The sequence below is a fragment of the Henckelia pumila genome, unplaced genomic scaffold (assembly GCF_033568475.1).
Source record: "Henckelia pumila isolate YLH828 unplaced genomic scaffold, ASM3356847v2 CTG_461:::fragment_3, whole genome shotgun sequence".
Classification (NCBI taxonomy): domain Eukaryota; kingdom Viridiplantae; phylum Streptophyta; class Magnoliopsida; order Lamiales; family Gesneriaceae; genus Henckelia; species Henckelia pumila.
This window is the reverse complement of record NW_027331831.1, coordinates 11,202,868-11,220,352: the sequence shown is the minus strand read 5'-3', so window position 1 is coordinate 11,220,352 and position 17,485 is coordinate 11,202,868. Positions and strand designations below refer to the sequence as shown.

At 31.3% G+C, this 17,485-nt stretch overlaps 2 protein-coding genes across 2 annotated transcripts; one reads left to right on the top strand and one right to left on the bottom strand.

Moving 5' to 3' along the window:
• Positions 1 to 8,279: 8,279 nt before the first annotated feature.
• Positions 8,280 to 12,405, top strand: LOC140872339 (probable methyltransferase PMT2). Its single transcript, XM_073275160.1, has 7 exons — positions 8,280 to 8,536; positions 9,484 to 10,138; positions 10,265 to 10,475; positions 10,598 to 10,892; positions 11,027 to 11,413; positions 11,715 to 11,792; positions 11,919 to 12,405. The coding sequence occupies exons 2-7, from the start codon at positions 9,491 to 9,493 to the stop codon at positions 12,142 to 12,144; spliced, it is 1,845 nt and encodes a 614-aa protein (XP_073131261.1). The 5' UTR covers positions 8,280 to 8,536; positions 9,484 to 9,490; the 3' UTR covers positions 12,145 to 12,405.
• Positions 12,406 to 12,550: 145 nt separating this feature from the next.
• LOC140872341 (sphinganine C4-monooxygenase 1-like) lies at positions 12,551 to 14,139 on the bottom strand. The gene is made up of 2 exons (XM_073275161.1): positions 13,858 to 14,139; positions 12,551 to 13,478 (listed from the first exon to the last, which is right to left on the bottom strand). The coding sequence occupies exons 1-2, from the start codon at positions 14,080 to 14,082 to the stop codon at positions 12,918 to 12,920; spliced, it is 786 nt and encodes a 261-aa protein (XP_073131262.1). The 5' UTR covers positions 14,083 to 14,139; the 3' UTR covers positions 12,551 to 12,917.
• Positions 14,140 to 17,485: the final 3,346 nt, after the last annotated feature.

The following is a 17,485-nucleotide window of genomic DNA, read 5'->3' as shown; positions in this document are numbered from 1 at the left end:
CGGCAATTTATAGTTGATATCTAGGAATGTTCCTCCCGCATGAGATAGAGAATGAGTAGTTTTATGAAAATATTTAGTAGGTATTAAACCTTCTTGAATATCATTTAAATAAACATCACTTTCAATCATAGCAATAAAATTTTTTTATAAGAATTATCAATAAAAGAATGATATTTGTATACCATTTCTGTGATATTATCATACTAAGAACAGAAAGATCGTTATGACCAAATAAGGGTATATTTTCATATGAATTTACCTGATCCTTAAGATCCTGATAATTTTCTTGATCAATTATCTTTTATTTTATTATTTTTTAATTTTTCAATTTTATTTAATCTATTATGAAGAATTATATTCTTGTTTTGTAAATTTTTAATTTTCTTTTTAAGATTATTAATCTCATGAATTAAATCTTGTTAGTAACTAGAGTTTGATTATTATATTTTTATTTAAGAAGTTTTTTAACTTCAGTCACAGAATAAGTTAGATTAATAATATTATTAGTCTTATTTTATTAAAGGATTATTATCCATTTTATCAATAACATCAGATCTTAAATTCGGATCATTTATTATTTGAGAAATTCCATATATTTTGAGACATAAGTTTATAAAACTCGTCATTATCTTTCTCAGTATTACTAATATGATAAATAAATGTTTGTCCTTGAATATAAACATCACAGTCTTCAGTTTTTTATTCGAAAATAACCGAATCATATTCTAAAGCATTTAGATCCTCAGAATTATAAGACTAATTTTTTGAATTAATTTCTTCAGAATTTAAAAATATTTTAAATAATTCTTCTTTAATATTATCATTAACATCAAGATTTTTAATATTTTCTTTGGCCTAACACTTATTAGCATAATGACTTTTTTACCACATTTATGACAAAAAATTTTATTTCTTGGATATATCGTTTTATTTTTTTGAATTTCTTTTTTATTTTATTTTCTTTATTTTTGTTTGTAAGATAAATTACGATGTTTTCTATAAAATCTATTTTTTTATATGAGATCTATAAGATCTATCTTTCATTTAATTTCTTTTGATCTTTAGGTATATGTTGGATCGAGCGTTTGTTGCTTTACCAAAAACAATAACTGGTGGTAATTGTGTAACTCAAATCTTATAAATCGCACAGCAGCCCATGCGCCATGGTTCGACCGCTCTACCAAGTTGAGATAATTATTGCACCTCAACAATCTCCCTTCCAGTAATTGCACTCCTTGCAATCATTGGAAATCGAACTCATGACCTTGACTCTGATATCAATTGTAGGACCGATCGCTTGCCGTTTTACCAAAAGCTTTAGCTGGTGGTAATGGTGCAACTCAAATTTTTTAAATCGCACAGCAGCTCAAGCGTCATGGTTCGACCGCTCTACCAAACAGGAACAATTATTGTACCACAACAATATATTTATACCAAATTGATAACAAAATCTACCAAATTGTTTCTTTTCTAAAAGATTGTCTTTTATTTGCTTATTTAATTGTAATTCATTATAATTTTGTTCAAACACCTGGACCACATACAAAATGTGTCGACATGCTTTGGTGACCACGCCTAAAGCTTTTATGAACACATTTTTGTGACAAAGAATACAATCGGACTGGCAATGTCACATTCAATCACTATTGGACTCCGATCCATTGGAGAATATATTCCGATCCACACCTTAATTAAATATTCGTACTAATGTTATTTCATCTATCAATTTTATATATATACTCATGAATTGTGACAGAAATATTTAAGACTGCTACTTCATATTTACTCATATTTTAAAGATGTATTGTTATTATTTGTTTTTGGGCCCTACTGTCGGTAAGAAATGATAAATTTCCTGTTTTTCTTGGTCAAGTAATTTTGTCATTGAACTTATATTATCTAGTGGATCGTGGCACATGTGTCTGTGATTCGTGTGTTTTATAAAAATAATAAATAAAAAATGAATTATTTTTTTAAAAATTAAATAAAAGTTATTATCATAATATAGTAAAACAATGTTGTTAGTTTGATAAGATGGAGAATGTTTTAGGAAAATCCAAAAATTACTTTTAATTGTGTATATGGATCGGATCAAAAAAATTTTTACTAATAATTTAAATAATAAAAAATATTAAAATTAGTTTGAATGGTGGGATTTTGCAAAAGTACTGAAAAGCTTCACCCGTAAAAGTGGTGCATTTGCACCGCTGCAGACTTGTTTTTTTTTAAAAAAAAAAAAAAAATTATTTTTGTTTTTTATTTTATTTAAAGTCATGTTTTTTTATTATGCATAAAATGGGACTCTATGACCTAGGTAACATACCAAACATGTCAGTTTCATTAAAAAAAATTAAAATTTTTTATTTTAAAAAAACAGATATCTTTTGTGAAGGTATCACGATCTTTATATGTCATGAGATGAGTTATTTCGGTACATATTGTAGTAGTCTCATTTTTAATTAAGTTAATTAATTATCTAAACATGTTTGATTGACCAAAACATAATTAAGAGACCATCATTTGGGATTATAGAGTGGAAAATCGGATTCAGAACGTTTGAAAATGGTTTGGAAGACATCAAGGGTTCGAGTAGTTCGAAAGGTCCGAACTTGAACCAAGATAGGATCGGAAGATCCGAAGTGTTCGAAAGGGGCGATGCAGTTCGAATACAGAGGGTGAGTTTGGAAGCTCCGAACTCTCTCGGTCAGACAAGATATGAATTTTGATTGGTGATTTGATGGATGACAGTTCGGAAGCTCCGAATATTAAGATCGGAAGGTTCGAACTCGTCGGCGGAGTGAGTTGTCTAATCGCGGGACATGTGTGTGGTGGATAGAGATCGGGAGCTTCGAAGTGCGATCGAAAGCTCCAAAGTGCGATCGAAAGCTCCGAACTTGGGATCGAAAGTTTCGAACTCCGCCTATAAATAGGGATCGAAACTTTCATTGGAAATTGCTCATTTCTTTTTCATTTCTCTCATTTCTAGTTGGTTTTGAGGGCTTCTAAGCGTCGATTCGGGGGCCAGGCAATAGCAAGGCGCTACCGAGATCGTAGCGATGTTGCACGTGCCTAGAGTTTGAGGGCATCACCATCAAAGAGTTGACAATGTAGGTATAATTCTAGACCCTAATTAGCTTATGGAAACAATTATTTGTCTAGTAAGACTTTTAGTATGCAAAGAGTGACATGGTGATTACAAATTACTTGCTTAAAAACTTGCAATTGAGTATCCGAGTTGCTAGGTTGCTTGAGTAGAGGTACGGAGTACTATTCGAGATATTCTAGTTGAGTATGCATATTTCATGTTTGCATGTTTCAATTATTATTATTATTTCATATATTGGTAAAAAAAGTGTAAAAAACTATTACTAAATATGATGCATACATATATATTTGGGACAAACAAAAAACATGAAATATATAATCGGGATGGAGTGAGTAATTTTAACATATAAATAATATTTTTCATGACAAAATGTATCGGACATAAAATCTATATCACAAAATTGATATGTGAAACCGTCTCATTAAGATTTTTGTGATTTTAAAAATTATGGTGAATTGTTTCGGACCACGTTATTTTTCATTTTATTGTTACTAGTAATATGTTCAATAGTTGGAATAATAACAATAATAAAATTCTAGAATTTCGGCATACAAATTCTTGAAAAAAAAATAAAGAAAGGTGTGTTATGTGTAAATGTGTCTGTCTATTTTTTTTTTTTAAAATAATACCAATTATTAATCATATCACTAGAAATTCTACCTATTATATCACATTACTAGTAAAATTAAATTAAAAAATTTAAGTGGTCAAACACATATACACATCTATTCTTTTTTTTTTTTAGAACTAAACTTGCATATTATATACTTAAATAAGTTAATGAATTTTTTTAAAAAAATTAAAATGTAAAAATTCAAGAAGTTTGTGTGAAATTTTTTTAGAATTTTGAATATTTAAATAATAATAATAATTATTATTAGTTTTTATTATTCTGAATATCATTTCATTTTATTTTTTTTATTAATCATACTACTAGTAAAAAAAATTTAACTGACATGCATACACATCATTCTTTATTTGTTTTTCAAGAATTTTGCATGTTTAAATTATTATTATTATTATCAGTATTACAACTATTAATTATATATTGGAAAAAAAAATAAAATGGACCGACATACATACACATTTATTTATATATTTTTCAAAAAATATAAACCAAAACATATTTAAATAAGTTAAAAACTTTATTTTAGAAAATATGAAAAGATTATACCACTTTTTCTCAAAGATTGATTACTTAATATTTTTAAAATAAAGTATTTTTTAAAAAAATAGATGTCAGTTGTGAGACAAATCCTGATCCGACCGACCAACCCATAAAAATTATTATTCTTTTTGTTAAAAATATTAGTTTTCATTATAAGTATGTAGTATGTACCACATTGATCAATTTTACAGAGATAATAAGTTGTGATACCTTCTCATAAGATATTTAATCTTTTGAAAATTAATTATCTTTCAAATTAACGAAGCTCTCATGTTTGATATATGTTATCTCTCGTCCCATTTATTAAATAATAAGGAAATATGACCTCAAATAAAACAAAAAACAAACCACAAAAAAAATTAAAAGAAAAAATAAGGCTGCATCGTTCAACCTAATTTTAATATTTTTAAAATTATTAATAATAAAATCCATTGGGTCGAACAAATTCAGCAAGATAAATTTAGCTTTATTTATAAATTTATTCTGTTATTTTTTCACCAAAATATGATGTTGATATATTAGTAATATCCGACTTTATGCCAACAACAACAAGTGTCATGACTCATACGTACTATAAATATATATTAAAGTTTTTTTTTTGACAGAAAATTTTGAAGATATTAATCATTACATTCAATTTATTCAAACTTAATTGTAACTAGTTATATTGTCCAAACCCAACTGAATCCAACTGATAAGCTCAATTTGCTATTTTCGGGTGATTCTATGCTACATTAGGTGAAATATATTTCTTTTGTGTTTTTGTTGAGATGTTCGCGCGAACATTACGTTGAAAAAAAATAATGTGGATAATCCCGCCTGTAAATTTTTTTTTTGTTATCATTATATTCGCGCGAACATGTGAAGAAAAAATATTGATTGTTTCACTCGGTGTAGCATAGTATCACCCGTTATTTTCTCACATATTTACGACTTAATAATGGTTAAATCACATTAAAATAAAAAAAATGGCTCCATTTGTTTAAAATCCAACCAATCATTCTCGAAGCCCTGGGCTCAAATTTATTCCTTGTACCCACATTATGATTCTTTTTCTTTTTTTCAATATATTTTTTATCCCTTTATAAAATACTCGAATCCAAGATTTTATTGAAGAACTAATAAATTGTTTACCAATCGAAGTAATTACTACGCGTTGGGACAGTTCTAATTGATTTGAGCTAATCTTTAAGACGTGATTGATTCTTGGTGCCTATGTTATCAAAGTCAGGATTTTCTACCTTACATCATGAGTATTCTCTGTCAATTATGTGACCAAATTTTAGCTCTTCGATCATCAACAAATGACATTAACGTGACCAAATTTTAGCTTTTCGATCATCAACAAATGACATTAACTTTCATTAAAATGTGAAACTCACATGATCTAATGATATCGTGAGAAAAATTACCCCCATAGACTTAACTTCAAAGTCACACTCACACATCAATTATTAATGAAACTTAAGTTTGAAAGCTAGGTATAGTCAATTAAAAGCATTAATATATAGCACACCAATATATATAAACATTTGCCTACTCTATGGGTCCATAAAATAATCGTGGACCACTACTGTTCACAAACAATAAATTAGAAAAATTTATAGCCTTGATTCATGAGATCTTGCAATTAAATATTAAGGTTGTTTATTAATGAGCATTAATTAATGTCATAGGATGGATATGAATTACACGGATTGGTTTTTGATTTATTCAACACAAACTATGATGTATGGATCAAATTTTAATATGGTAGAATGTAAGTCGGTCGTTTAAAATTTATTATTATTATTATTATTATTATTATTATTATTATTATTATTAAAAAGAATTGGTATAACATAAAAAAATAAAAGAAAAAGAATTGGTCTACCATTTGAATTTTGGTGGATGTATAAATATATTTACAGGTCATACATAAAATAGGAGAAAAAAAAGGACCCATAAAAATCCATAAAAAAAAAAAAAATTTGAAAGGAAATCCATTAAAAAATTTTAATAATATAATGTATCCTCTTTTTTTTTTTCCCAAATTACAGGTGCATTTAGATATTGTTTGGTTGAGCTTCTAAGAAGTATTTCTCAACTTTTTCAAAATTTTGTAAAGAAAAAACTAAGAAGTGTTTATAAAAGCTTTTCCAAACACTACTTTAACCATGTGTTAAAAGAAACTCGAGCGCATTTACCTTATACAAGGAGTTTTACGCTTAATTTTGTAAAACACAAATTTTTAAATGCAATTAATTTCAGTCACGGAGTGGATTTTTTTGTTTTTAAAAATATATGAAGAGGATTCTGATGTAATTTACCTTCCATAATCTAACCATATGTTCAACGTATGAAGGCAATTTTACTTAATTTATTAAAATATTTTGCAAAAAACTAAATTTAGTAAAATATTTTGCAGGAAAAAAAATTCAAAAAAAATTCACAAAGATCCAATAAAATTTACCCAAAAATGAAACCCCTTCCATACTGTCTACACGATTGATTTAATTTATTATTATTGTTTAAAAAAATTAAAACTATTTTCCTACTTTAGATCTGACCATCCGTCATCATCCACCGTTCATCATGCTGACTTTTTGTCACCCACGATTCAGAATTCGGTGGCCTGGATCCACATGATTGTGGGCCCAATCTTCAGTAATTTTTAATTGGCCTTTATTGTCGTGGGGGCCCGATACAGATTTGGGCCCCATAGCGTGTATGCGTGTTGCGCACCCCGTGCACCCTATCATACGCGGAGACGGTGGAGCTTTGTGGGGCCCGCTCCCTTGAAAATATTAAAAAAACATGCGGGGTTGGATGTTATCATCTCATTTAAGTGGTCTCCAGTTCTCAACCACGGATATTTGCATTTTACCCCCTCGTTGCTTGATTATATCAATCTAGTCCTCTATCACTACTTTTTCCTTAGAGACCAAACTAATCAAAACTATGTCCTATGTTTGCTGACTAGTGAGTAGTGACAAGGCCATATAGTGTAGCTTGTGATAGGTTTGGTCTGAGCCACGGATGAGTCAATATTGGCAGTGGGGCATTGTCCATCTGTCAACATTAATGGTGGCAGATCAATTTGCATATCAAATCAATTGATTTGTAATTGATCTGCCACCGTCCAATTGCCCTTCGGGTAGCCTACCCGAAGGGCAGCATGAACTCATCCTGTGGCTATCGGCTACCCGAAGAGCAGCATGAACTGTGGCTACCTGAAGGGCAGCATAAACTCATCCCTGAGCCACATTTGTTATTTTATATAAAAAATGTTAATATTAATTTTTTTTATTTCAAAACAAAAAAGCAGTGGATCTCAAATTTTTTGTTTTGATTGCAAATGTTTATATGAGTGTTTTGTATAGAAATGAGTAACATTTCTGATATATATTAGATTATGAACCACCAAGAAATTCATCGTAGAAATGAATTATAACAAAGAAGTAAAATTGCAAGTATTTTGATTATAACATTTGAACGTTCTAATCTGATGCATATAAGTATTTATTAGTGTTTAGGTGATCCAAACTCTAATTTTCGTTAAATATTTTAAATTCGAGGCTTTGACATTTATGCACTTTTTAAAAATAAAACAAAAAATCTTATAAAACTGTATCGTGTATCAATTTTGTTAAATTAATCTCATATTCGATTTGACTCATAAAAATTCACTTTTATGCCAAAATTATTATTTTTATTGTAGAATCAGATCGAGTCAACTCGTCTAAATAATATATATCTGTGAGATCTTCTTACAGAATACCTGCTAAAAAGATTTGGATTTCGATTTAAAAGTAAATATGCCACAACTCCTCTCAAAAAAGAGTAAAAAATTATTACAATTTTAGGGTTGATTTGTACAATTTGAAAAGTTTTGAGGCAAGTCATTGGGCACTAAAATGAAGGGCCAATTAGAAAAATTGTTTAATGGTTGGTGATGACTGGCATTAAATAAAATAATAATAACGAAAAAGCAAAAAAGAAAAAAGAAAAAAGAAAAGAAGATATATTTGTCTTTCAACATTTAAAGAGACCCAAATCCGAGTGGCTCGATCTACATATGCGCGCATGATGAACAATAAAAATATACCATTTCAAGGAATATTTGTTTAGATGAAGTGAGGATTTGTTTGCTATTGAGTGCTTGTGTTGTGCCAAAACTCCGTTGTTCGGATCTGTTCATAGCGTAATCGGTGATATAAAAGCGTAAAGATTCGACCTTTTTTAGATCGTTGAATCAGTGTTCGCGTCAACTGATGTGATTGGTATGAGTTTTTATTGATTGATGCATTTCTTAACTTCGTTAATAATTCGAGTGTCCTGTTTTTTTTTTTTTTTTTGATAATTTTTAGTGCTCATCGTTTGGTTTTGTCTCTCTGTTGATGAATGGAGTTTTCGGGAAATTTGTGGAATCTGATTTATATTGTTTATTTTTAATGATTTAGTTTCTGGGTTCGGAATAACAATCGAGCTCCTGCTTGAATGCTCGTCATTTGGAACATACTTTCTGACGGACACTTAGTATTTAGACAATGAAGATTAAGTGTTTCTCTTTTAATTTAAGCAAATGGATTCTTGATTTGAGAATTTAATTAACATGATGTTTTACAGATGGCGGTTTATTGATTTTTGGTCCCTTTCTTGCGTGATCTTTAGTGTGTGATGATTTTTGGATTTTAATAAAGTTATAATGTTGTTTGAGGTTGAAGTAGATGAACCTTTCTTTTAGAGGTACTTTACTGATAGATCCATTAATGTCTTTAAGAAATGGATCCATTTAAAGTTTGTTCTTTCGATGATAACAATGGATCTTGTTAAAGTGGCAGCAGATCTAAGTTATGCTCTGTTTTGTGATGTACATCAGCATTGAATCTGTGGAATCCGTATGATATTTATTGGGAGAAGATTACACTTAATGGTTTATATCATCTTTTATTATGTTGTTGGGTGAACCATAGTTTATTTATGTTACTATTAACTGCATGTGTATTTGAGTATGTGAAGTTTCCAGAAGTGAATTTGAGAGGAAAAGCATTGAAAAATTATAGTTACTAGCTTTGGGAAATGATCGGAATAGCAACACTTTTTCTCTACAGATCGAGTTTGATATAGATATGGATCATTTTTGTATGTTCATGCGGGAAAATCGTGTCGAATTTGGGAAATTAACTTTCTTTTTATGTAGACTTAATTTGAGTTGCAAATGTTTCAGGTTCGTGATGGCAAACAAGTTTAATTCAGGTGATGGTAGAACTAGAAGTTCTGTGTCTATCTTTATAGTAGCTGGTCTGTGCTGTTTCTTCTACTTACTTGGAGCATGGCAGAGAAGTGGATTTGGAAAGGGAGATAGCATAGCCCTTGAGATGACCAAGAGTGGAGAGAACTGCAACATTGTTCCGAACCTCAATTTTGAAACCCGCCATGCTGGTGAAGCCGGGATTATTGATGATTCTGATTCTAAAACAACTGAGTATAAGCCATGCCACACTCGATTCACTGATTACACGCCCTGCCAAGACCAAAGTCGCGCAATGACTTTCCCTAGGGATGATATGATATATCGTGAAAGGCACTGCCCTCCTCAAGCAGAGAAGCTCCATTGCCTTATTCCAGCTCCCGAAGGATATGTAACCCCATTTCCATGGCCAAAAAGTCGTGATTATGTTCCTTATGCCAATGCTCCATACAAGAGCTTGACTGTTGAGAAGGCTATTCAGAACTGGATCCAGTATGAGGGAGATGTGTTTAGGTTCCCTGGTGGAGGAACGCAATTTCCTCAGGGGGCCGACAAGTATATTGACCAGCTGGCTTCAGTTATACCAATAGCTGATGGAACTGTAAGGACAGCATTGGATACTGGATGTGGGGTATGTCCAGTGCTATACTTGTTGATTTTGCACTTTCTTGTGGTCTTTTACTTTGATTATTTAGGTGTTTGATGCCAAATTTTTGGATTTATGTGTTTTTGACTCTGATATATTTCATGATTTCAGGTTGCTAGTTGGGGGGCTTATCTCTGGAAAAGAAATGTTATTGCAATGTCGTTTGCTCCACGAGATTCACACGAGGCCCAGGTTCAGTTTGCACTTGAAAGGGGTGTACCTGCTGTTATTGGTGTTCTTGGAACTATAAAAACTCCATATCCATCCAGAGCTTTTGACATGGCTCACTGTTCTCGTTGTCTTATACCTTGGGGGGTAAATGGTAAGGACCAAATGTCCAAACGAAAATTTGTGCATAAATAAGATAACAATGCATCGTGGGATGGTATTTCTCGTCATCCTTGGGCTTATTGTTGTTTGTGTAATTTGGTTTTCTCTTGGCAGATGGACTGTATATGAAGGAGGTTGATCGTGTTCTTAGGCCCGGTGGTTACTGGGTTCTTTCGGGGCCTCCTATCAATTGGAAGATAAACTACAAGCCATGGCAACGTACAAAGGAAGACCTCGAGGAAGAACAAAGAAAGATTGAAGAAGTGGCCAAACTTCTCTGCTGGGAAAAGAAGTCTGAGAAAGGTGAAATTGCTATATGGCAGAAGACCATGGATACTGATGCTTGTCGTGCAGAACAAGAAAATGCTGGAGTAACCTTTTGTAAATCTGAAGATGCTGATGACGTCTGGTATGAATAACTATACATACAAAACCCCAATGAGGGATTTTGGATTTCATTACTTTCATGTTTTGCGTGTGTACTTAAGTTGCAAAAAGTATGCTTTTATGCACGCACTCAGTGTTTGGTCTATCATTTATTAGGTACAAGAAAATGGAGCCGTGTGTTACTCCATATACCAACGCAAACAGTGATGAGGCATCAAGTGGGGTACTTAAACCGTTCCCAGAGAGGCTTTATGCCGTCCCTCCCAGAATCGCTAGTGGGTCGGTTTCCGGAGTCTCTGTTGAGACGTACTTGGAGGACAACAAGCAATGGAAAAAGCACGTCAGCGCCTATAAAAGGATCAACAAGATTCTTGACTCCGGAAGGTACCGGAACATTATGGATATGAATGCTGGATTGGGAGGTTTTGCTGCTGCACTTCATTCTCCCAAATTTTGGGTAATGAATGTTGTGCCGACGATTGCCAAGAAAAATACTCTGGGAGTCATTTATGAACGGGGATTGATTGGCATTTATCACGACTGGTATTCTTTTCGTTTTCAATTACAATTTTCGTTTTCTGCTTATAGGGCCGAATGTTTGTCTATTTACTGATTGTTATATCTAATTTTATTGGTGCAACTCAAATATTTTGAAACTGTAGATGCCTAATCACCAAATTTCAATTGTTGCACCACATATGTGGCCACACAATATAGTAGATGGATCATAACCTGGCTGAGTCTCGTTTTACCCAATCTAGTGAAATTTCTTTTTGTCCTGCTAGGCTACCAATTTACGTACCGACCCCGTCGTGTATCCAACTGTATTTTTTTTCTTTTTCAGGTGTGAAGGCTTTTCTACTTATCCAAGAACATACGATCTTATCCATGCTAATGGTCTTTTCAGCCTGTACAAAGACAAGTAAGTTTTCGGTATCCTATTTGTCTGTTGGGTTCCAAGAAATCTTGAAATATACAACTGATGACAAAAAAGAACACAGACTTGACTTCAAGAACTAACAAACTGATTCATTAAAAATGAACACAGATGTGACTATGAAGACATTTTGTTAGAAATGGACAGAATCCTCCGACCAGAAGGTGCAGTCATACTCCGTGATGAAGTAGATGTAATAGTTAAGGTGAAGAAGATGATTGCTGGTATGAAATGGGATTTTAAAATGATGGATCATGAGGACGGTCCCCTCGTCCCCGAAAAAATACTGGTTGCAGTTAAGCAATACTGGGTTGGCAACTCCACTTCAACGCAGTAAAACCCCAAGAAAACACGACAATTCTTTGATTTCTCGTACACATTCCGATGATGCACGGTTCACTTTACCCGGCTATTAAAGTTTTTCCATTGAAAGGGAGTGGGGATGCAGTCAAGCTGGGTAGCTCGAATTTAACTAGTAATTTATCGAAACTCATAGTGTTAATGGTATTTATTGATCACTTTCAATTTTGTCATCCCAATTCTCCCAATGTTATTATACTGTTATTTTAGAAGAACATAAATCAATTACATTTTGTTATTCTCATGCTTAGGTTCTTTCTTTTTTTGTATGATATGATGTCATGAAAATGTAGCTTATGCTGGATATGGTCTTATTATAGAGAGTGTAGGTGACGCATGAGTTCGATCCAGCGTTACAAGGTTCAACGATTTCAAATCCATTTTACTTGGATTGGTTTATTTGACTTGGATGAATTTCAATCTCATATCTTCTTAAACTCAAATGAAACTAGAATTACAGTATGTGATGGAGATGCACTTGCCCTTGATGTATAGATAATGAATTCAAACAGCATTTTGAACACAATATCCACATTAAACAAACAATGCCAATAAAAAAAACCCAAAGATAATGGAAGAGTCATAAAATAAACAATCATAAAAAAGGGCCCCAGAAATATCCATGAAAAGCTTCTGCTTTCATTATTTCTTTCAGACACCACTGTAACAGAAAAGGAACTAAATATATATCAGAAGTGAAGCAAGCCTGAAAATCAGATATGCTCTATTGTGAAAAAGTACTGGTTTCACTCAATTTTCCTTGCATTCTTCAACAGGTCGTGCTACAAATCCCCCATCAGTTCGCGTCTCGAGCGAATACGGCATGTAAGTACCCAAAATCCTATCCCACATCACAAAGAAGGGCTGAGCAAAATTATACTTGTTCCCGTACAGATGATGATGAATATCATGATACGCCGAGTTATTGCTAAACAACAACTGGAAAAGATTCCCCGGTATCCATAGTCCGCAGTGGTCGTCAACGGTTTTTAGAGTAGCAAACGAGAAGAAGAAGATGGAAGCTCGGGGAGACATGCCCGAAACAAGGAAGGCCAACACCCCACCTATGGTGTCCATCAATAGTCCCTCGAATGGGTGATTGTAAAAAGCTCCGAATCCGTATGGGACGACGAGACGATGATGATAGGAATGAATATGGCGGTACAAGAACTTGTTGTGGTGCATGTAGCGGTGCATGAAGTATTGCCATGTATCCAAAACCACCATGGCAACCACGAATTGTACAGCAACAACCACCAGGGACGAAGTTTGCCCAGCTGCTGCTGCAGATTCAAACTTGCTTCCAGTAATCTACATGAAAAATATGCCATTTAAAAAAGAAGGAAACTTTAGATTTCAGGCACACGAGTGCTTCAATATTTTGAATATATATATTCTTTATTAGCCGATAACGTATAATTCATCTTAGACAAAATAGGTCAAGTTTGAAACGAGGGGCCCTAAAAAAAAATTGGAGTAGGTCTCCTTTGTGACGATCTCATATATCAACTCGATTCAACTCTACAGTGAACGATGATACTCAATAATACTTTTGACGTAAACGATGCTATATTTTGATCTAGTCAAATAAGATATATGTCTCTGAAATTGATTCGTGACACGGTCTTGTAACAATTTTCCATGATAGAAAAGAAAACAATTAGAATATGTGTATATAGAAGACACTAACAGCATAGAGAAGTGATGCAACAGCAGCCTGAAGAGCCTGCTGAAGGAGGACCCCTTTGACGACTTCCTTCTTGGGCACTAAATTCTTGTCATCTTCATCTTTCTGGGGATGAAGCCTGTACTTTTCAAATACTGATCCTGCTATTACATACATCCCCGAGTAAACCCAGTACACCATTATGGGCACAAATGTCCCCAACAATTCATCTGACACATCTATCATCATCACATATGTGTTTCTTTTCTAAAGACAAAGAGATCAACGCAAGATTAATCTGGGTTTTTCCAACTGTTCCGGGTCGATGATCCTGTGTTTTTGAGACACTATTTAACGACCATTTTTGCGTATCAATGGGTCATCTATTTTTATGGTTCTTTACTTTTTTCGTGCGTTTTTTGAAGACATGATTATTTCTATTTACTTTTTTAGAATTCAAAAATCTACATGTATTAATTAAGACATTTGTAGATTATATATAAAATTGTAGATTAATTCAGTTGTACAAATATTACAATCTCAATTGTTTTGTCCAAAAAATGATGAAAATGGATGACATCAACATATTACGAGTTCAAAAATGAAGAATTTCAATTTTATGTGTTATATATAATAATTTTTAATTTATGATAATTTAGGTTTCTTTTTTCGTTTTCCATGTCTATGGTTGATCTTCTTATTTATATAATTATGTGTGTTCTTATACTGTATTTTTTTCTTGTCAACTTTTAAAGAGACTAGGAAGGTGCCACATGCAACGTTGCATGTGGGTGACTAACAAGTGAAAACATGATTACGAAATATATTCATACAAATGTTAAAATAAATCACTAAAATGTTATTAAATTCATATAACTTATGCTTGTGCTAAATTTAAAAACTATTATGGATTTTGTTTATCTTTGTCTATTTGTTTTTTAGAATTATATATTATAGATAATAATTTTGTATCAGAATGTTTCTTTTGGAAATTAGTATTGATATGTCATGAAGATGATATGAATCAAATAAATACGTGTAATAAAATACATATGTATAAAAGATGACATGTTAAATAATCATATAAAAATATAATGTGTGTTTTTTTTAAAAAAATTAAAATATCATATGTAAAAGTAAATTAATCCTTATAATTAATATTTATTAAAAAAATTATCTCATGCATTGAATTCAAAAGTAGATAATAAATTTAATGTTTTTAAATGCCTCATTTATTTCTTTTTCTACGAATAAAATTGAAAGTGTATGAAAATAGCACTTAAAACTAATCAAATTATACTGCAAATAATAATTAGAAAAAAAAAAAGCAATGCTACATGTACAACGAATTTTATACACCAAATCTTACAACACAATACAAAAACTAAATATATCAAAATTTACGATAAATTGAATACAAAATCTCGCGATAAAATAGCAAAATCTCACAATATAATTGTTGTAAATATCGTTGTACACGATATTTGTTGTACCTTTAGCATTATTCTTAGATAAATTTAAAAAATAGGACTTCAAATTCATTATGAATGCTCAATTTCATTGTACAAACACCAGAAAAAAAATTTAATTTTGGTCTTATATGTTTGTATTTTTGCAATTTGATTTTTTATATTATCAAATTTCTTTTATAGTTCGTTATCTTAATTTTTTTTTTCACTTTTAGTATTTTTCATGAGACCAATGCAGTGAAGATTCCACATTGTTGTCTACATATATTTTCACATCAACCTCCAAATGAAAACTGACATAAACTATATTTTTAAAAATTAAAAAAATAAAAGGTTTTTTCATCAAAATCTCCTGTGAAATACCAAAAATTTATGGCGAGTTTGTTATAAATGTTTTGTTTTTCTGCCTAAGTAGAATTTATTGTGAAGACACATTGAATGGGCATTCAAGCAACTCCAAGTACAGATATTCAAAGTTTAGCAGACTTTACTCTACCTAAAGAGAAAAATAATCTGCTAAGTATCTGCTTGAAAAAACATCTCTTACCGTTGACAAAGCAACTAGATAGATTGTTGATATCAATGAAAAAGAGACGTTGAAGATTGACATATAAATATCATAGAAATATGAAGCAAGAAAGAGAGAAGGACACACAACTAATGTATTATCAAAGCATTCGATCTTGAGCACACAAACTTTCTCAACACTCTACTGCCCACTCAACTCTTTGCTAAGCAGAAACAAATCTGATCTTCAACAAATCTTTTCAAGGATTACTCAAATCCAAGCTGTTGTTTGAAAAACATTGATCACACTCCAAGAATTTGAGAGTCTAAGCTGTCAAAAGCTTAGTCATTCACATCATCAACCGAAGAAAGCTTGATAAGAACTTAGAATCTTAACAGTGTAAATCTAGGAGTTCCATTTTAGGCAGGGATAAGTTCTAACTTGGATTGAGTATAATACAAGATGTTTTAATAACCAAAGTCTTCTAGTATATCCTTCTCGTGAGGAAGAAGGGGTGACGTAGGAGATTAAGCTTCGAGCATCCATAAACAATTTTGTGCACATTTATATTATTTCATTGTATCATATTTTCATTATTATCACCTAGCTTAGTGAGAGTCATTTCCGCACTACCATCTAGTAGCTCTTATTCATCAAGGAAGCTGAAAAAATTTGGATAAAAAGACTAACATTTTCTTAACCTCATCTCTTTAAAGTATTAATTTTTTAAGAGTGTGTATTCACCCTCACCCCCTCTACACACGCACCCGATCCCCAACAATAACAATTTTTTTTGACAATATTAGGTATATGCTTTAAAAATTCATTTATATATATATATTATTGTAATACTTTTCAACTCAAATACATTACTCACATAGCAATACTTCGTTGAGAAAATTTGTGTATTCTAATGTGGGTGATATATTTAAGAATATCTGATAAGTATTACAAAATATAAGGTATTTATCGTGTCATAGACCTAATATTGTCGAGAAAATAGTAGCATAGACGCAAAAGAAAAATGCACGTTCAACAAGTCGTCGTGATAAGGGGTAAAACCTGAAAATATTATAAAAAGTTAAGGGCTAAGATGCCTATTTAATTTTCATAGGCGAGAAGTGTATTTTCAGTATTTCACAAGGATTCTAGTGGAAAAAAAAAACTCAAGATAATTCATCATAGAATAATTTCAAATAAATAACTGTAATTCTTTTAAAAATAAATTGTGACCCCTCGTAATCATAAGATAAATACATTCATATTTCAAATTATAGTAAAAATTAACTTTTAAATTTAAACAATAAAATCATAAGTACTGAATAAATATGCATAAATGCACAAACACATACACACACAATATATATGTATTAATTTTCAAAAGATTATATAGAGCAGAACAATATCGTTAAAACAGTGAAAAAAATAATTAAACTAATACTACTATATCTTTAATTAATTTAATGCGTTTAAAATTACCAAAAATAATCCAAATGAAAAAAATCACTATTATTTAATTATGAAATATAAAAATATATTAAAAATATCACAATTAAGTATTTTATTAATTAGAGCATATAGCATTCCTAAAAAACTCATAATGAAAACAATTCTTTAATTTAGAGATAGATAGCACATATTAATATAATAATATATTTATAGTGGTGATAAAAAA

What these genes read in the sequence shown, in the direction of transcription:
- LOC140872339 (XM_073275160.1), top strand. Translation starts at nt 9,491, where the DNA reads ATGGCAAACAAGTTTAATTCAGGTGATGGTAGAACTAGAAGTTCTGTG. An exon ending in TATACCTTGGGGGGTAAATG is followed by an intron (nt 10,476 to 10,597) that starts GTAAGGACCAAA and finishes TTCTCTTGGCAG; the next exon opens with ATGGACTGTATATGAAGGAG. An exon ending in TTCAGCCTGTACAAAGACAA is followed by an intron (nt 11,793 to 11,918) that starts GTAAGTTTTCGG and finishes AAATGAACACAG; the next exon opens with ATGTGACTATGAAGACATTT.
- LOC140872341 (XM_073275161.1), bottom strand. Translation starts at nt 14,082, where the DNA reads ATGATGATAGATGTGTCAGATGAATTGTTGGGGACATTTGTGCCCATA. An exon ending in TTGCATCACTTCTCTATGCT is followed by an intron (nt 13,479 to 13,857) that starts GTTAGTGTCTTC and finishes TTTTTCATGTAG; the next exon opens with ATTACTGGAAGCAAGTTTGA.